Here is a 21,423-nt window from a genome sequence, read left to right on the forward strand (position 1 = left end):
GCATATTATGTAAATTTTCTATTTCAGCATCACTGCACTAGCTGACTGTAACAGTGCACAAGCAGTGAGGACAGGCAAAGTCTTTGAAAATCCTTCCCATCATGCAAACTGACAAAGGCTTGCTCTTCAAAACCCACAGCCAATCTGTTGATCATTACTTATTTACAAAGGCCTTGAGGCCGCAGGTCCTGTAAAAACACATTTGATATAGTATACACCAAGATGTTTTTTTCTCCGCTTGTTGCAATGAAGTATCCCTTAGGCTACCGCAGTGAATCCCTCTACCAGCGTGTCTGCTGCCTACACGCTGGATGAAATAACACATCCACCTGTATTGTGGAGTATATTAGCATGACAAGTAGATGGATTGGTTTGGTGGGCTGATATTTAGCTGATGGCTATAGCATTAGAAAAGCCGGGTTTGGTTACCCAGGAGTCCTGAAATCACCTGGAGCGATTCAACTTTGGCACCACTTTGAACCAAATCAAACAATCAAACAAGGGCAAACGCCCACCTGAAAACACACAGGCCATAGATCAAAGGAAAATGCTAAATTATGCGTATAAACACTCCTTTTTAGATATAATACCCAGTCGTTTTTCATGACTACCACGCTATTGTATGTCATTGTATTAAACAATACGGACATTTGTGGATTTAATTTCTAAATGTCAAATGAATAGCAGCCATATTAGCAATGGGAACATAAAATCATCTGTCAGTTTTAATTCAATTTCAGCCGTACAATTCCACTTTGTCGACGTCAGGCTGTAGGACTTCCCTGTTGCCTTGCTTCCTTATAACATGGCACTTAATGACAATGACTATTACTATTATCATCCCTGTAATGGCCCCGTGTTGAATAACAGTGTTATCTCCAGTCAAAATCAATAAGCGCCGATTTAATTTCACGGGACAAGATAAAAGCAAGGTAGCATTTGAATTCACCTTTCATTGCGATGATACATATCATCTGTGGCCTTACGTGCTGAAAAGAGCTCAGAGGGATCCGACAATAGATGAATAGCCTTGGGCTATCTATCCTTTAGAGCCTCTCTGACTAGCTGGTGCTGTCATTAGTGCCAGGCCTGTTTAAGAGCTGGAGTCTGTGGATGTCACTTGAAACCTTGTGGCAAAGAGCTGCTCTGCAAGTCTGACATGTTCGCCATGAAAACAGGAGCGCAAACATTTTCTTTAATGGCCATCATATGTTGTTCTGTTTTTGTTTTTTTAGGTTTTTATATCATTTTACAGCTTCACAGTAATGTTCTTTATGTATAAACATGCAAACATTCAAAGTTGGTTGAATTATGTATATTTTAGTATCAAAATGTGATTTTCTCAAACCTCCAAAACCTAAAAACATTTTCATGTGATCTGAGGAAGGTTTCTGCATGATTACGTTGCTGCATATAAAACCCCAAGGTTGTGGGCAAGGAGGGAAGGACATCAGTGCTCTAACCTACTTTAGCACTTTTTCACAAATGGATGAGAGGGAGTTTTTATTGGAAAAACCTGGAAAATTACCCAGATTAAGTTGCCCTCTCAGATATTGTCTATAACAATTACTGGTGACTCAGTACTCTAGATTTTTAGGGTTAAGCATAAGCAGGTATTTATTTTCTCATATAAACCCATTAAAAGCATTTTTTAAGAAGTACCTTTAAAGGTACACTAATCAATGTTTTTGCATTAACAATAGATCAAATGACTATGTATAATGTCAAAGGGATCACTTGTTCTGACGGGGTATCAATACGAAATATTCTAAAGGGATCGACCAAAATTACCAAGTGGTATCAAAACTTCTGTCTAAGGATACCTGCATTCCATCCTGTTCGTATCCAGATCTTTAAAAAATGAATATTTGTATGGTGGTGAACTCGAGCGCGCTTTATTTGACAAAGTTGGCAATTCAGTGTGCCAAGACGCCACTAAAACAGAAGAAAAAGTATTGTAATCTTTCTAATGAATTGCTTGCAGTGATGAATGAATCATCACCAAAATCTGCAGTTCCCCTCAGCTTTACAGAGCAGGTCATTTTTTTTGTTTTACTACCTGTAACGTCACTGTTATGGTTCACTTTCACAGCTGCTGTTATCGTCAAAAATTAGTCTGATAAACAGATTGAACATGACAGAATTTTTACCAGCTAAAGAGCCACATATTCCCCTGAGGAACTGGTGGAGACCAAAAACGGAGCAAAAACATGACTTACATATGTTGCCGAAACAGAACGATGGTTCAAACTGTATGCTAATGTTGTTCCCTGTGTGGTGGCTATACATGAACCGATTCAGTAATATCAGTATTGTGTTTACAGCTTGTTCTGCTGCACCAGAGTTGCCAAAACATCAACTAATATAGGTATAAATTTGGACATTGTACAGTTTAATAATAAATAATAACAAACTTGTCAACAATCCAATTATAAAGATTAGAAAAAAAATAAATGTACACAGTAAGATCAAGCAGAAATGTGATCAGTGCTGTCCTACCTCATTATCTTGGGTGAGGAGTTTGGGGAATTTCTCATGCCTCCATTACGTTGCTTTTTTTTAGGCGATAACGCCGACTGTTGGTCCTCTTCAACTGCAACAAAAGGCAATGGTATGAGGGAGCGAATTATCAGAAGGCGCGCAGAAATCCAAAAATCAGTGACAGCGAGAGAACAACACAGCACAATTTGAGGTCAGTGAATTCAAAGAGATAATACTGTTAAAAGAGACAGAGTGGAAAGAGAGGTCAGGTGAACAAGATGGAGTGGACAGGACGCTTTCACCAGTGAGCAACGGAAAACAGTCCAGTGTTTTGCACGATGACAACAGGATACATCAGCACAACATTTGCATGATTGTGTATGAAGATGCAGACATGCAATAGTGCCATCATCAACCATCATGCCAATTGCTAATGTCTAATCTGTGAGGTTTTATCCACCACACTCTAATCCAGAGAATTGCTGTAATCCACATGTCAACAAGTTTATCATTCAGATAATGTAATATCACAAATACATCAAAGGATATTAAGATATGTTATTTTTTTAATCCCTTGTCAGTAAAAATTTCCTCAGACTTGGATAGCTTCTATTTTGGCCATCACTCACGTTCTCATTTAATTAAGGCAATAACCTATAAACATCAAGCATCCAACAATATAAATAAGGCTGCTTTTGTGCCAATAGTGAATCCAGTCTGAATTGCTGGTCTTTCTTCATCTTGGAAGTGACGCCCTTGGCTCATATAATTAGCTTGGTCCTTGTGCCAGAGTGATTTATGTACAGCTGAGATGCCCCTTGGACACTGTCTTTATCACTACACGAAAACTGCACAGAGCTCTTCTTCATAGGGAACGAATTACAAGTTTCACCCTGGAGTAAAGTAATCAGGAAAATATTTTCACGAGCTAATATCGCAGTGGAAGAAAACAACTCTACTCTGTGGCAGTCGCTGGTAAAATAAACACGAGCAGCAAGAATGTGTTTTTGCAAATTGCATTTTAACAGCTATTGTTTATAGAGAGTATGGCTTGTTACAGGTGATAGAGAATATGTTTTTCTCTCTTTATCTTCAGCAGTGGTTCAAGCTCTCAACAAGTTTTTCTTTAGTGAAGAAACTGAAAAAGCTATTGTCAAAATTAAAGGAGAAATATGTAAAACCTTAGCATTCAAATCAAGCCCAATAAATACAAGGGCCTCAAACTCAAATTGGCTTGGGACCACTGATTGAATTGTCATCTGAAAAGGGAGCACTTAAACATTCAAGCACTAAAAGAAAACCCAGTATTTGGCTCTCTGAGCATGCAATGAAAACTCTAGCTTTGTTGTGCATTTATCATAAATATCATTTGATAACTTGCTGATCAGCTCTGCCACTGTGTTCAAAATATTGTTGAACAAGCTATTCTTTTCAATTTCATTCAAAAGGGTAGTTAAACTTTGTATAAAACAACTAGAAAAAAAAAAATTTGCATGCTATATTATATTTTTGAGACTATGACAGAGGCCGGAAGAAGGGGAATGGAGGGACAGAAACGGCACCCGGGCCAGCAGTTTGAGACCACTGCATAAACAGTATATTAAATAGGTCAAATACCTATTTAATATACAGTCTATGGTTGAAGTGAGTTGTTTTCTTTTCACCCCCTCTACCCCAGACTAGACACTCAGGCAGGCTGTCTGCAGGCTGCAGGGACACTGAACCTAGTACAAGACAAGTGTAACATTATATTTCCACAAGAACAAACGACAGTGAGTCATACGCTGTAAACTGATCAGATGTTTAACTGTCAGGAGTCTGTTGAAGTAAAGTTAAGCTTGTTATCCTGAAAACAAAACCACTACTGTTACATAACTACACATTCTGGAGTTTACTGCCTGCCACATATTGCTCAGTTTAATAGTTATAAAAAATCTACCCTTTTTAAAAGATTATTAATGGTTTCTTACAACTCATAAACAGACACTAACTCATTTGGCCAAAATGTGGCATTAATTTGAACTTTAATAAACATGAAACGGTCTTGGAATGGAAATTTTAAAGGAGAACGTAGTGGCTGTAGTGTTGTTGTTGTTGGTCAAGCCAGTATTTCAATTTAGCATGTTCCCTCAATGTCTGATGACATATTTACTGTTCTAATTGTTTAAATGACCATGATATATAACATATTTCTCCTTTAATAAAGTCTCAAAGATCACGCTCCTCTGCAGAGGAACACAGGATTTCAAGTGTTGCTAGCATGTCTGAGAGTGACACCATAATGGAAAATGTTGAAGTACGGGGGGCTTCCAGCGGAGAGGGATGCTCCAGCACACTGGCCCTTCACATCTTGCTTGGCCTGTTCAATATTTAATGTTTCACAGCTGACAGCTGCACACACTGGGTCATTAGTAAGGAATGCTACACATGCAACCACTCCAGCCTGGCAAGCACATGCTTTGGTTGTGCTGTTGTTGAGTTCAGGCCTGCCAAACACGCCAAGGGGAGGAGGGGGGAGGCGGCCCTTACAATGCCTGTGACTGAGTGTGGCGTTATTGGAGTGACTGGGGTGGTATCTGTATTTCACCGGGAGGCTGCGTGCCCGCTGGAGCCGGCTGGCCTCTTCTGCCATCCCTGGTAGTCGGCCCACCTGGCCAAGGTCCCCGGAGCCCATGAAGCTCAGTCTCAGAGCGGGGGGCTCAGCGGGGGGCAGAAGGCTTCCCTTGCGGTTGTTTACCAGTGGGACCGACACAGCAGCAACTCCGCTGCGGGGCCCCCTACAGACCTCGCTGGATGAGCTGTGGTTCAGTTTAGCAGACTTGTATTGATAAGTTGATGACTGGATTAGGGGACCGTCTTTTACTGCTAAATGAAGAGGAGTCAAAATCAGGATCTGTACAATGAAAGTTAATGGATTCTTTGCTTTTTTTAAAAGGGTCATTTCACTCAAATCACAAAAAAAACATATTGTGCGTATTTATTTATCTAGTGGTATCTAGCTGTGTTGATAGCTTTGATTTAATTTGCACTAGGGGTGGAAATCTCATGGCACCTCATGATCTGATTGGATTCTGATTCAGAGGGCTACGATGCGATTATAAAATAATTATCAATGCATCTCCATGTATCAAAATGTTTTTTTTTCTATACATGATTTATTTTTTTTTGACTGTGTGACCACTTGCTACTTTTAAAACAGCATATTTGTAATGATCTGTAATTACTTACAGAACTCACATAAAAGACTTCTCTGCATGGGCTTATAATCTTTCAAGAAAGAATTGCAATGCACATAATAATCGATTTTTTAGGTACTAAGGCAGCAGTCTGACACCACTTCCTAACTGTAAGTTATGCAAACGAACGAACATCAGATTGTTTCAGTTTTTTTTTTTTCAATGAAGGCGTCCTAACCTGCTCTGGTTCTATTTTTGCAAAATTTTGTGCACGTGCCTCATCTCAAACCTATTTTCTTAAGTTAAAAAAATGCTGATGTACTTAGCATTTCAGCTGTGCTATTTTTAGACTATCGAGTCCTGATTTGTAAGGATCAACAAATCATTGGTTTTATGCCCTGTCATTTACATTTTCATATTCTTTTGTAAAAGTCTATAAAGAATCAATTGGGTTTTTTTTATTCATGCTTGATGCCACAAGTAGGTGGGGGTGGAGAAGAAAATTTCAATTGATTTTCGAAATTGTGACACCCGTAATATCCTCTAAAAGAACAAGGCATGGAGGGAAAACAGGAAGCTGTTGGGAGATATGAGTAAGAGCTCTGTCCCCCAACTATATGAGAACAAGGCTGGCTTAGGAAATTAGGTTAGTTATGAATAAATAACATATACGCTGAATTTACTCATCTGCAGAGGGAAAAATCACAAGTGGTGCTGCTGCAAAATCGCTCATAGTATATCTGGACAATTTTTTGTGCTCCATCCATTCAGGTTCACTCACTTACTGTATGTTATCATGCAGTGTAGGAGTTCTGCCTCCATCCCAGTAAAATGGATGTGAGACACACTACTGTGGGTTTTTTTCCAGATGCAATTTTTCAATGTTGTGAGCACCACAAACACAGGAGAGACAGATATTTCAAAACACGAGTGCATGAATTATAAAATGCTTGCTTTGTGATTTGGGTGAACTGACCCTTTAAGTCTTCACCACAAGCACAAGATAGGACCTGATTTGAACTGACTTCAATAAGACCTGCAGTGTGTATGTTAATAAAACATCTTGTGACTCTTATCATAATTAAAGCATAATCACTGGTTTTTGGGGGTAATTCTTTCTGGCACAAGAATGCTAATAGCTGAATAATTAAAAAACCTCATTTTTATTAAACACCACTTAACCACTTGCTATAGCCACCAATGAAATGTTGGATTTGACATTCACTTTGATATTTATAATAACATGAATTAATAAGTATGCTTTCAGGTGTTCCAGCGATTGTTATGCCATAAGAACAAGGAGGTGACAATGTGAATTAACAACCACTAGCTGCTGTGCGCTGCTTATGCCTGATGAGGGAGGAGTGACTCGGTATCCACTCGACTATCTGAAATGTTAAAGCTTACAGCTCCACTAGAGGTAAAACTGGTAAAGATAACATGATAAAACAGACAAAAGGAAGCAGAGGAAAAGTGTTTCCTTTACTCCAAAAAATGGCCAGGAGCAAAAACTGGAGAATAGAGATGATTATTTCAACAGTCAGCTGTCGAGCAGATTATCCTCTGTGCTCCAGACCTCCACTATTCATCTGCCCAATGTCAAACATGCACAGCACTTCTGCAGGACAACACGATGTGGCAGATTTGCTGCCTATCACAGATCCTGTTCAAGTGGACGGCCCACAACTCTTTTTTGATGCCTCCTGTCCGAATAAAAGCTTGCATACATTTACTTTAAAAACCTTAATGTTGTACTTTCAGCTGGATTATTTCCTCCCCACGCACAGCGAAGCAGCAGCACCATCTACTGCTGAGCTACCCAACACAAACCACTCAGAAACACTCTGCCCAATGCTTTGCATGTAAAGTATAATGATGGATGATGATAGACTGGACCGAGCGATGAGCAGCAAACAGTGAAAATACGGCAGGTTAGACACGGTTCACGTGGTGGAAGAGGGGTTAATAAAAAATGACAAACAAGAGAGAGAATGGAAATCAAAACTTACTTGATTTGATATATCCATTATAGCTATTTTTAGCTGAGAAAAATGCAGAGACAGATGAGAAGTTACAGGGAGGAACAAACAGGTTGTAATGAAAGCAAATTATAAATGACAACTGGGAACTGAAGGCTGAGAAGTTTCTCTTTAAGGCACTTTAATAAAAAAGAAGTAGTGCCTTGAAGACAACATGGACAAAGCAATGAGAAATAAAACAAGGGTCAGTTAGAATATGATTTTCAGCCATGTGGTCAGTAAGCTTAAACAGTGTAGATCATTGTCAGTGTTTAGAGGCGGTCACCTGCTGAATATCAACAGTCTTGTTTGACGTGTTATAGTATTGATTAGGTGATCTGCAAGTCAAAAGACATATAGATGTTGAGTTTAAACCTGGAATCAATTTGGTTAGAGGGGTTTAGGGCTGCATCACTAAGTATTATTATGGCTTTGTTTAATACGGTATGTTATTTCTGAATAGCAGACCGTCGCTGTGGGCACAGTTCTGATCTAGAGGAGCAATAAAATATTTTTAAATTAATATTTTGTTCCAGATTATTATTATTTTTAGTCAGCAGCTGTGTAACGTGTATATGAGTGGGTCATTATGGCAAAATAAACCTCGTCAGTGTGATTCAAGACCTGCACCACTTTGGCAGATGGTAATTCACGATAATGACCCGCTTACTGTCTATAAAATGTAAGAAAATTGTGAAAATGTCTGTTCATATTATGTATGTAGGTATTAAAATAGCCTGTTTGGTGTGATCAACAATTCAAAAATCACTTATCGATGTACAATTATCAATAATTATCAATTGACATTCATGTAAGTCAAAGAATATGGCAAATCATCATAATTAAGAAGCTGAAACTAGAAAATGTTGATATGTGGGTTACACATGCTTGACTCAAGAAGTGGAAGATTATCAAACGGCAGACGGACGAAGTTAGCAACTAGCTGGTGAACATGATGGAGAATTTAGCATCTAAAGAGCCAAATATTTCCCTCAGGAGTTGGTGGAGACCAAAAACAGCAAAAACGAGAATGAATATTGGACTTACATTCAAACATGACTCCACATACATATTTATTTAGAGATACAGATTTGTTTGATTAGAATATATGAGTCATTTCAGATTTAAAAATTAAAATATTCATTGAACTATGGTGTCTTCTGTAAAATAAATCAATTATTGTATTTTTTATATCATGATAATTTAAACAATTGAATCTGGAAACTGGCAGGGTGCCATGGACCCCTAATTGAGAACCACTGGACTAATCAGTTAATCAGCTAATAGTTTCAGCTCTATTAAGGTGATATATAACATCATAACATCATCATTAAATATCATTTTAGCAGTTTTAAATGTCTAAATGTCTTTTGACATGGAAATCACTGCTTACATGCAGGCCTGCATGTGACAATACTGTATGTGTTCTTGTTCTTAAATCAGTAGTATTGTGTTTATTTTTTCTTCCTTTTCCCAAAAGCTGTTTCCCATTCCTCTGCGCTGCCCAACACAACCTGCACGTATATATATGGAACTTTCTGAGTCACTTTTTTGGAGCCGTTGAGTCCCACACATGCTCATTAGTACCTTATTTCAACCCCTTGCTTATAATAAAGGTCATGCATTGAGCTTAAGGCAGGACAGTGACAGCGATGTTCAAACAGGGACCTTGCTGGTCCTGGCATCTGTCGCCTGCAATCGGAGGGCGCGAGCAGAGTCACAGGACTAACAGGCTAGCATCTGTCCCACAACGAGAGAGGAGGAGAGGGGCGGGGGCACTCGGCTGCCTGGTGGTTAGGAACTGTCAGGCTGAGTTTCATGACAACCGGTAGCACTCCAAAAATGAAAATGCAAACATAATTTCCATGTCAGGCCGTATAAGGCCTCGCTCCACGCGTCTCCCGCACCGTGTCGACAGCAACTCCGGAGCTCTGCTTGAGCTAAGCTATAGCCAGGCGATGCTCACAGCACACAACCCTGGAAGACGTGTTGAGGGGTGGAAATGCCCAGAGATGTTCAACTATACACAGAATGGTCTTTGATCAAGAAACGTTCGCTAAAACTGTGTGACAGTCGACAGTGTTTTCCAGCAAATTGTATCAACGCTGCAAACTCAAGACACATTCTTCATGCCTCCTGCGATACATCAGTACAATTTAACATGCCCTCTGGCTTTAAGGGGGAATCACACTTGAATTATGGATTCATATGCAGCTTTAAATCCAATACAATCCACTTCTATCCCATTGTATTTGTTCATCTTATTGTACAATTCAATCAATATCTAAAAACTCAAGGCTAGAAACCCACAGCTTCTCCACTGGCAATCAGTGGGGCACTGGTTTGTGTACTGAATGTGTTTTGGAGATTTTACCCGCAGTGGTGGTTCAAGCTTTTGATCTTAATTTAATAAAACCAGTACATTAACCTCAATATGTACTGCTACCCTCAGAAAATCCCCTCAGGTGCTCTAAAAACCGCCCTTTTTTAATTAATTGTCAGTGGCGTTAATATCTCAAATCCTATCCTGTCCTGTTCACCCATTTCTGGAGGGTAAAGTAGTGAAATATTACGCTAATTATTAAATTATGCTATTTGGGTTATTCTTGAAATGAAGTTACCCTCTCCAGTGACATCATTGTAGCACTTGGACACTCCTATCAAAACAAATAATTTGAAGAAATGCATGTGAATTCCCCACCAGGATTGTGTGCATCAGGAGATTTGCGGCGGGGATGCACAGCTGTACATTTTTCATGGCTTCAGCTTTAATTTCTCGAAAATATGTTGGCGAGGTCACTGGAGGGGCACGCACGCTATGTATTTCAGGGGAGAATTAGTTTTCACACTCTGCAAAAATTTAGCATTACACTGTAAAAAAAAAAAAAATTGAGTAAACCATAATTTCAAGGCAGCTGCCTTCACTAGACTTTAGAATCAAACTCAACCGACCTATAATCTCCTGTTGAGATAATTTATTTTTCTTGTTTAGATAAACTTGAATCTTTGAGTTTTAGGAAAAAAAAAAAAAAAAAAATGAAATAAAATGTCTACTGTGAGCTGTGAATGATTATTTGTGTGCTTGAAAGTTAAATTGAAAGCTACCAAACTCACACAAGAAGACCATTGCTTTGACTCTCACATTCATACTCAGTAAAATCTATTTTTCAGCCAATTTAATCACTAGTACAGGTGATCTCTTGTAAAAATATATATATATATATTCCCCCGTCTAAAATACAGCCCTCATTTACCATCATGCTTGCAGTTTGCTATTTTATGCTACAAAATGCAAATGCTACTTTTTTTTAAATTCTGTTTTAATCTCTACAATTTTCTTGTGACCCCCTTGGGGCGTCAGTGAGACCTCAAAAATAGGGAGGATTTTGGTACCAAAAAGAGAATGAAAATAACAAAATAACACTGAAAAAGTACAGAAACTGCAAGAACATTAAATTTACTTTTAAATTTGAGGAGAGAATATATTATAATTCATCTCTCTTACTTGGACTAGCATGAATCTCTGGCATAAACAAATATTCATCAGTTTTATTTCATTCATTTATGTTTCCTCCTGCCCCTAAAAGAAAATTGACGCTGAAGATTTTACAAAATGCATTCCCCTTTCCTTTAAAAACTTGCCTCAGGAAACTTCTTAGGATGCCTGGTTTGGTGTAGCTGTATTGTTGTCCGGGTGGAAACAGTAGACTTTTACAGTCATACGGGTCTTTTTCAAGCTGTACAGTGTCAGTAACAGGTTGTGATAATAAAAAAGAAAGAAAGGTGTGAAAATTTAGAAATACGGAGAAGGGAAAGAAAATCAGGAGGGTTTGCAAGAACGGCCCCAGGTTGAGGACCACTGATCTAAGAAAGAAAAGTAAATTATCTCAACAAAACGTTATTACTTAGTAAAACCTTTTCAAAAGTTAAGAGTTTGAATTGGACTCAAAGTTCAAAAATCTATTGAAGTAAGTTGCCTTGAAATTTGAAGTTTTCTCATCTTATTTGTTTTTACAGTGTAGTGAGCGTTGACTTAATTTAAAACTACAGATCAATTTGAATTCACATTCTCTGACAAAAACACCAGCAAAACAGTAAACTGGCATGCTTCACAACAGTTAAAAGTCGCCTTCAAAAGTAGCAACACAGGCAAAGCAACATCTATATCCATGACAGTAACGACACAGCTGCTAGAGCTAGACAAGACACACCGCACGGTTAACAGAGTGCATGTTACAAACACTGAAGAGCACATGTCATGGCGACAACTTACAGGCACGTAAAGTGGCTGAGCAATCATTAACAGAGACAGCAGAGAGTGGGATGTCGCGTTGAGGGGAGTCCATGTTACAACGCACATTAACTGGCATGCAAGAGCAGTCCCGCTCTGAGCGGCCGCAATCAAAACAACATGCCAGTCTCATTTTCTTGTAGGCGGGCGTCTTGGCTACAGTCACGGGTTCAGACGAGAGGAGAGGAAGAGCAGGTTAATGTTGAGGGTCGTTCTGGAGGAAGAGTGGACAAAGGCAAGACAGGGCACAGAGGAAGGCTGCTGCTGGGATGCACAAGATAAACTCAGTCTCGACAATGTGCAAATGTCAGATTAGGAATTTGGGATTTTTTTTTTTTTCCCACTTTTTGTGGTTTATTCCAGTTTGGGTCACTTCTGGGACGAGAAGGGGAAATATCACGTGGTCTTGAAGTCATGTGGTTTGGGGGTAAAAATGTGACATAAGTGGGGGTGGGGTTGGGGGCAGGTCATGAACTTTCTCAACAGTAGAAGAAACAATAATTCCTATCAGATCCCTTTTGACTTACTGACTTCACCCCTATGTGACCCGTACAAGCTTACTGTATGTCCACTATGTGAAGAGACATGATCTGTATGGAAGACCGCTTCCACCAATGTGATGAAAAAAGATCCTGCAAATCACTGTAATCTCTCAACTTTCTCAAATTATCTCAAAATAAACACTTAGGTTGGGTTGTACCAACAAGGATTAATTTTTAAACTCAATTAAATCATGGCTTAACTTTAAATGATGTTGACCCAGCCTTTAAAACCAGTGCAAACGTCAGACAGATTAAATTAATCCTCTCTTTAAACCTCAGTTTAGTTTCTTAGCTAACTAGCAAACAATATAACATATTATAGTCCTTTTAGCTAGCCATTGTAGCAAACAATGCAACATTTAGTTTTTCGCTAGCAAGCAAACAATGGTAAGATTTTGTAAACTATTTAACTAGCAACATATTGTTACGCTTTTAGCTAGTTACCTAACAATGTAACATTAAGTTTTTAACTAGCTAACAGACAATGTCAGGTTTTGTTAACTACTTAGCAAGCTGTCAGATTTATTTTGTATTTATTATTTTATTTTCTTCACATTCATTCAACTGTATTTTATTCTGGTTTACATCAGCGAAGTGGGACTGACTAAACAGAGATCAATTTTTAACTCTGAAACAGCTCTGCTTAATTTCATAACTGGATATCTCATTTTTAAATCTAGTTTTTAACTATAATGAGAACTGATCTTAGATTAAATTAATTTAATTGTTAGTGCAAACCATCATCTCAAAGTGATGGCAAACTTTCTCATTATTTTGAGACATTAAGTCATTATTTTGAGCTACTATTTATAATAACCTACAGAATCTTTTTTTGTTCATTATATTTGCAGAAACTGGCTTCCATAGATCTGAGCTTGTGTTATAATTGTACAACTCTTAAATATTTTTACTGGTTCCTAATAATTCCAGCTGAGAACTGAAAGATGCCAGAAATTCCTCCAACAAAAGGTCAAAGTAAATGTGACAATATCTCACGTAAAACAGTTTTCTGGACTTGGATAGATCTGCAAGAGCATCCAGAACGGACAAAAACAAAAACGACAAGTTCCACTTGTGTGAAACTGTATTAGACCATAAATTCATTTGACATTCTCAAGTAACACAACAACTGTGCTATTTATCTCAAAACATTCTTGATATCAGATGTTCTGAGGGGAAACTGTGCAGTCTGCTCAGTGAATTACATCGTTTTGGGGGATGTGTCAACTGATTTATTCCTTTTATCGAAACTGTTCAAATAAGATGTTCCTCATTTCTCATCCTGGTGGGTTTCTAGCTGTGCTGTTCATGCAGGGATGTTGTGTTTGTCAAAGGACTGTGGGGACATCTGGTGGTGATCTGAAGTATTACTGACTCAAGGAGGCATAACTGGCATGATGCTCAGTTTATAATACTGCTGCAATAACCTTTTTGTGAGCAAATAAAAGGATAAATGTAGTTATAGGTATTGCATTCTCAACTCAGTATCCTTGTCTCTCTGTGTCTTGTTCCAAAATTATTATTTTATAACAGTGACAGAATAATTTACACGTTTGTTGCTCATTTTCCTCGATTCGAAAGCAACGTGCACATGACAACGTGGGGGATCCAGGCAGCATCAACCATTGTTCATGCAACATTTAGAGTAACATTCAAACAGTTTGCTTCAATCAGGGAGTAGCAGGCCGTGTTTTCGGAGGGGAAATGAATCCACATTACTCACAATATATCACTATAAAGTGAATTTTTAAGGAAAGTGTGTCAAGTTCCCAAGCAGCAGGAAGAGAATACATCAAATGTTAAGATTAGCCGTTCAACAAAGTGTGTTAAATCCAAGTGAAAGAGCAAGAAAGTAAGTGACACATGATGTTTTTTAAAGTCTAGAAACACTCGATCCATCCAGGTACCTGTGGTGTTAACAGTCTCTCTGAATGCCTGTTAACATCACAAAGTTATCAATGAACTGTAACAGCCCAGACAGCTATTATACGAAAAAGAGAAAACATGGAAAACATTCACAAAGGCAAACAGACAAAATGCACATTTAGACAGTATTCATAGGTAGTTTGAGAGGAGATAACTATCTGGATTCTCCAAAGACAATATGCTATAAATGCAGAATAATTCTCTCTACTTCTCTGATCACGTCCAATGGAAGTGATGTCAACCTGAAAAAATAAAGAATATTTAAGGAATCAGTTCATCCAAATCACACGCTAAAATAGTAGAAATGGAAAGTCATGTGCTGTAATTTGGATGAACTGACCCTTTAATGAGGCCAGGTATTTATGTCATACAGAGGACCAAACATGTAGTTTTACAAGGGAAACTTGGAGCGCACCTGTTTGTTTTGGCTGCAGAAAGAAATCTGATGACCTTTTTTCATGCAAGGTTCCAATAAAATGAATAATTAATGCAGGAACTAAGTGGTTTGGACACATGGCTATGTAGGTCATGTAAATACACCATCGCACCGCTGCACTGACGCTAACTCTGTTTCACTTTAGTCTGTGAAGAAATGTTAATGAAGTCAAACAAACTTAGACAATGTTTTTTATATGCAGTCACTTACATTTCTTGCATCCACATTTCTTTATCCGTTTGGGATCAGTGATGTCATCATGGCAGGCCTTGCAGTAAAACAGCGCCCTGTGAAAGAAAAACAAGAATCACACGTAAGACGACCCGTCTACATGTCTGAGGGACCAACGTCCAACAAGATAAAGTGTTTGCAGACATTTTAACTTCACTATTTCTGCAATAAGGAGGTCCAGTTTCAGTTTTTATTAAATATATGCATTTCAGCAGAAAGACTCAGGCTGATAAAACAAATTTAATCCCTGGCTTTCAAAAACAAATCAGACCAGCATTTTATGCATTTGTCATTACTGTACATGGGGTAAAATATGCACTTGAGAGCATTCCTTTGGAAATTCAGAATGGATGTTAATGAGGTTTTGACCATTTGACCATTAGGCCACACAGTGCTGAACGCTCTCACCAGGGGAACTGCCCGTTGTTCCAAAACCAAAATAATCTAAAAAAAAATGTCCCATTGGACCAAAACTAAATTTTTCAGACAGCCTGTTGACTCCAAAACAAAAGCTGACTGTTTAGAAAACCCTTTCTTCTGAAAATGCACACTCTGATCCTCCCTGGAGTTTTTTTTACCTTAATATCTTTGAGTATTGTTTACATGCAAATGTTAGGTGTCTTTCATTGTCACGATAACAACAGTCAGGCGACCTTCATCGTCATGGTAACAATAATAAACATGTGGTTAGCATGAAAAAGTCGCAGTTTGGTGAGGTTTGAGCAACAACTTGTTTAGATTTAGGAAAAGATCATTAATTATGTACACAACTTTGGAGCAATGGGCGTGTGTTTTCAGGATAATGAGCTCACAGACAAATTTTTGGACTAGTGGGGTTTCGTACCCTTGCAGTTCCATGCTAACAGCTAACACCATCATCTAACATCATCTTTGCTCGCTAACAACAACCAGTTAACAACATGTTAGACTATCAAGGACGTTGCAACGTGCAAGATAGACAGCATGTGGTCTAACAAGGGATAGGAATTGATAAGACTTTATTGATACTAATGCCGTTATCGATTCTGCTTATTGATTCCTGATCAGTTTTCTGTGTGTAGAAAAGTAGGCCTACAGAGTGTATTTTCAGATTCTGCACGACTCTTTTATCATCTCTGAGTCTGAACACGGTGTAGAAACAGTAGGAAAAGGGCTCTCTGCCATTTTTTCTTCTTTTAAGTTTCTAGTAGCATAGACACATAAGTCTGATGTCATTGCAACATTCTGGCATCAATAAAAGGAATCAATAAGCTCAGAGGCATGCAATTCTGATAAATCCAACAATTTGGAATCGATTCTAAATTTGCAAAAACTATTATCAAGAAGGCAGAACACGCCAGGAATAAATTTACACCTACAGTCCTATGAATTGTTTACATTCTTATAAAGTTTGGGTAAGTTATCTTTGCCCTTTTTCCCCACATTTTATAACTCATCTGAAAGAATGTGGATAGAGATATGGCATGATGGTTAATGCAACAGAACAGGAAAAAGCAGCATGACTTTACTTTTAGACACCATTTAATCTCAGGTCCCATTCATTACCTCTTTACTTCTTTGGCATCGCTGGCGATGAAGAAGCCCAAAGTCCCCTCCTGCATTTTCACGTGGTTTCCAGGGTTTATCAGGGTGCTGCAAGCATTTATAGACCAAAGATGTCACAACAGAAAGTTATATCACAGAATTTGCAAAGCTTTGCACTAATCACTGGCAGTGGCACACGCTGGCAGGATTAGTCTTCGCAACTCATTTGGCAGGATGGCCTGTGTTTATTAAATTAAGTTGGTGAAAGCAGATAGCAGTGACACTTCAAATGGTATAAAATGAGCATCAGTGCATTGGAGAAACCATTAAAACAAAGCCTGAGCTGTGCTTAAAGAAACCGACTGCCACCTCCCCCCATTAATTTGTCAGGATGTTATCAGAGACGCTTGTGATGTCAGTGAACAAACCAATTTAGACACCAATTTAGCACATTTTTGCAGGGCGGCTTGTGTTTGCAGTCAAACAGAAAAGCTGATTCAAAGTAGCTTCATCACTGAACGCAAATAGTGACAGCAAACACACCTGCGTATTTAAGTTTTTGCATCCATGAATTTTAATGACTTCAACAATCCACTTACCTGCTTTCCCTTTGATCAGATTTGTACTCTATAGCTATCAGCAGCAGCTTCAGCTTCACATAGCAGAGTCTGCAAAAGAGTAACAATATAATTAGACCTTATGCACACTAAATACTTTTAGTTTTCTGAAAATTATCTTTGCTTTGAGTGGCATCTTTTTCTACTTTGAGGTCTGATTTATGTTGTTGAGGCTGAGCACAACTTTTTCCTTTGTCATGCAAAGTTGTTGCCCCTTCAAGTACAACACTATTTATGGGGATTTGTATGCATCCTGCTGCTGTTTGTAAATTTGCATTTTGGGTCTAATTGCTCTTGTATAGATTCTATTTTATTCTATTCTTATTTAATACACATTTAATTATTTATTCCCTGTAAGTTTATCTATTTATCTGTACTTAGTCTTTCCTTGTACTGCTGTAACACTCAAATTTCACCTCTGGGAGATCAATAAAGGATGATCTTATCCTATAATTCTTAAAATGATGATTCAAGGCTTTTGTAAAGAAGTCGCTCATAAATATACAGAAGCCACAGAGGCAATGATTGCTTATATTTAGGTCACAATTACCAGTTATTACAATTATTACTTTTTAAATAACTGACTAATTTACAAGACCTTAGAAAACAACCTTTTGTTTTCTTATTTCTTCTTCTTATCATTTGATCTGAGGTAGTTTTTTTAAAATAATATTTGAATTATTTGCAGCCTTTTGTTTTCTTCTCAAGATAAAGAGATTTAACCTTTCCTTTATTAATCTTTATAGTGCTCAACAATAACTTTTAAATGTGGCTACCAGGCAGGCAACAAGGCATCAACTTTTGGTTACCAAAGCTACAAATACAGATGTCATTTTTATTCAAATTGTATTTTGAGTAATTAAGATGCTCTGCAGTTATAGGCTACATAAACAGCTCCATGATGAAAATGTGACATAAAATACTGTTTAAAGCTTTATTACACCAATCAAAAAGTTTTCATTGTAGTTTGAGTTTTAACTGATACGTTACTGAATTTAAATGCGTTGTGTTATCAGTTAACTTGTCCACCTTTAAATCCTGGTATACAAAACACCAGTAGTAGAGCCGCTGTCATGTTCTTCACATATCCCTCAAAAATGAATCTTGTTGCTGACCCTAGTTTTTCTTCTTAAAAAGTGTTTGCCATTGACAGCAACCTGCTTTATAATCCTGTACTCCTTCACCACTCTTTGCATGTTGACACCCGCTTACTACTGACTTTGCTTTTTAAAAAACGGAAGTTATAAAAAAGACTACTGCTAAATGCCACAAAGTGTTGCATCCAGGAAACAGAAACTCAAAATACCAGAGAAGAAAACAAAAGACAAAGCCACAAAGCACAACTTTCATTTAAAAAAATGTTCCAGTGTACTTACTCGCAAATCACAGGGAAGGAAAGGCCCACAAAGGCACTCGACAGGTACTCAGTGTACATCTCATTGGCTACTCCTTCAAGGTAATACTTCTGCCACGTGTCCTCTTCAATCTACAACAAAGGATTTATCACAGACAGCTCGTTTCATTACAAAATAAGTCAAACACACAAAAAACTAAACAGTGAAAGTTGAATTTCTTTCTTTTTTACCACTTCATCCTCACCCACACACCAGATGCTGCACATGGGCCTCATCTGGGATAATCATTATTATCTATTCAGACGGTGTTTATGGCCAACTTTACTTTTGTACTTAATCCAGTGAGCACAGATGGATGAATCTTAGCTGTGGCTACCTTGATGAAGGACCTCATGGAGAAGAGGTTGGCCAGCATGGTGGAGAGGCCCTGAGCCAGGCAGCTCTGGGCAATGAAGCCAAGCTTCAGCTCGGCAAGACAAATGGCGTCATCTCCCTCCTTCCAGGTCCAGCTCGGGATGTTCAAAAGGTGGGCCTGAAGGGAGAAAAATGAAGTTGTGTGGTAGCTTTAGATACAAAGTGTAGCTGAGCAGGTAGAGACAAAAGATTAAACAATCACACAACTAAAACTAACAGATTATACCAACCTTATTGTGGTACTGCAACATTTGAGTGATTATTCTGATCTTTGGATGGTAGTTCTTGATAGATATTACCCTGATGGATGACAAAAAAGACAAAATCAGAGTTTCATAAGCATGAAAACTCATTACAGATCGAAGAAATCATTTTCACAGCTGGGCAGTGTGCAGAGTACGCCAGAGAAACTAACTAAAACTAAAGACCAAACACTTTGTTGTAGCTTTTAATCAAAGAAAATAGTGCCGTGTGTTGTAACAGATTCATGTTTCCTCTCTTCCTGAGTTCTTGATAATTCTCCAAAAGGGAAAGTGAGCACCGGGAGCTTGTTCACGCTGAGAGTCTGTCTGCTTACAGTGAGAGCCAGCTCCGACATGCTCTCTTACACTCACAATTTAAGTCCAGGAAGAAGAGGGAACTGAAATCAAACACTGGCATTCACTTTCAGATGCATAATCATTTGGTAACATTTCATATATCCCATTTTATTGTGTGTGGATTGTGACAGGATGAAACGTGCACTTTGGCTGCATTCACACAAAATACAACCATGTGCCACCTTCCTGCCGGGTTGTCAGTAGTGAAATAGTGATTAGATTCTAATTATTTCTGTAGTACATTTAAAACTTCTTATTTTTAGGCACACTGAAATCAAAAAGTAACACTCATTGTAATTCTCCATTAAGCGTTTGTGTTGCATTTATGTAACAGAACATCTTTTGAAGAAGCTTCTCTTCCAGGAACTCAAGTTGTTGTTCTTATGATTATTTCCTCACCTAAAACAGAACATTCCCAGGGACAAGGGCTTTGTACTCTCACATATTAAAAGCACTTGGCAATCACTGAAACCCAAGTACATGCGTAAGGAGGAGAAGAAAATGATTTGGAGATGAAAAAAATAAATAGTAATTTGCATAAACACGAGTAGCCTGTCATTGCTAAAATTAGACCAAATTAAATCACCATAACATTAAACTTTTATTACTTTTTGATAGGTGAGTGATGCAAAGCAATGCCCTGTACCCCGTCACATGACACTGCAGAAACCAAACTCGGTATTGTTGCCATCATGTGAGGGATACGGGCGATTTTCAGTTGTGGAAATTATTATAACGAATGGTATAACCAATAGGATGCCCTGTGCATAAGTATCTCCACATATGCTTCTGGAAAATGCACATCTTGTCACATTTGCATCACATTGTGCAATCTTACTATATATTATGCCATCACATGAACCAGCTAGCCAGCTAACCTGCTATCAGATCGACAGCAGGGTTGGGGTGATTTTTTTCAGGTTAAGGCAATGGCCCTTCAAAATGTCAGTGCATGTTCAGTTCTTCCACTCCAAACGTATAGATGTACCTCATGATGTTGGATGCATCCTCAGCATCAGGGTCAGCACAGTACTTGTTGGCTAAGATCAAACAGGCATCAGCTGATTCAATCTAGAAACGAAACCACACACAGCAAGCAGCAGACATTATTTAACTGACATCAGACAGTTTCCCTCTGAGCCACAGAAGAAGAGGTAGCATCTGTCATTTACCTTCACTCGGGCCAGGTCGTGTGGGTTGAGGACAGAACCTTGGTAAAACTCCACCTGGGTGAAGTGCCGCTTGAACAAGGCTTCCAGCTCAAGATTAGGGGAAATACTGAGAGAAAACGAAACAAATCTTAAATCTGACTGGGAATACTATTTCTAATCTCCTGAAGAGATGATTGTTTTTTCTTAAGTCGTGAAATATGCTGGGGTTTTTTTTGTTTTTTTTTAGGGACACAAGTGAAAAAAGTACTTACTTATGGAGAAAAACAATTTCTACATTGACATCATCCCTGTCCTTGTGTAGGAAGTCTTTTAGAAAGTTGGACACACTCTCAAGTGTTATATGACCACAGACCACGATGTGCCTGGAAAATGAATAATAACGGAACTAAAATGTAGTCGGAATAAAAGTCAAGGACAAAGCACACAAACAAATTGTTGTTTCATCTTCATGTTTGTCCTGGAATCAAAAGGTAGATCTTAGATGAGAAGAGATGTAATGGACATGAAAGGTAATCAGTACTGTTGTATTTAGGTGATTGATTCAAAGTCTGTGTGGAAATAATAAAAAGTATGTTACAGGAGGGATGTTCGATGTTCCTGTTGTGCCGAGTGAGGACTGCATGAGCGGGTCAGAGAGCACC

At 38.3% G+C, this 21,423-nt stretch overlaps 1 protein-coding gene across 11 annotated transcripts in view; it reads right to left on the reverse strand.

Annotated features, from left to right (window-relative positions):
* The window catches only part of LOC146312105 (calcium-activated potassium channel subunit alpha-1a-like), a 119,007-nt gene that overhangs the window by 23,354 nt on the left and 74,230 nt on the right, over window positions 1-21,423 (reverse strand). For 5 of the 11 annotated variants that reach the window (XM_084740710.1, XM_084740704.1, XM_084740703.1 and 2 more), the window contains 13 exons: window positions 21,034-21,144; window positions 20,783-20,888; window positions 20,599-20,681; window positions 19,242-19,311; window positions 18,974-19,129; window positions 18,619-18,728; window positions 17,225-17,293; window positions 16,647-16,733; window positions 15,081-15,157; window positions 11,949-12,122; window positions 7,667-7,699; window positions 5,011-5,346; window positions 2,500-2,593 (listed from right to left, as the gene is read on the reverse strand). In XM_084740710.1, the coding sequence (XP_084596836.1) occupies window positions 2,500-2,593; window positions 5,011-5,346; window positions 7,667-7,699; window positions 11,949-12,122; window positions 15,081-15,157; window positions 16,647-16,733; window positions 17,225-17,293; window positions 18,619-18,728; window positions 18,974-19,129; window positions 19,242-19,311; window positions 20,599-20,681; window positions 20,783-20,888; window positions 21,034-21,144 (1,506 nt within the window). The remainder of the gene's footprint in view (window positions 1-2,499; window positions 2,594-5,010; window positions 5,347-7,666; window positions 7,700-11,948; window positions 12,123-15,080; window positions 15,158-16,646; window positions 16,734-17,224; window positions 17,294-18,618; window positions 18,729-18,973; window positions 19,130-19,241; window positions 19,312-20,598; window positions 20,682-20,782; window positions 20,889-21,033; window positions 21,145-21,423) is intronic. The other 6 variants (XM_084740711.1, XM_084740708.1, XM_084740712.1 and 3 more) reach the window with 4 other exon arrangements.

This window comes from Lutjanus erythropterus, chromosome 17 (genome assembly GCF_056507025.1).
Source record: "Lutjanus erythropterus isolate fLutEry1 chromosome 17, fLutEry1.hap2, whole genome shotgun sequence".
Taxonomy (NCBI): Eukaryota; Metazoa; Chordata; class Actinopteri; order Lutjaniformes; family Lutjanidae; genus Lutjanus; species Lutjanus erythropterus.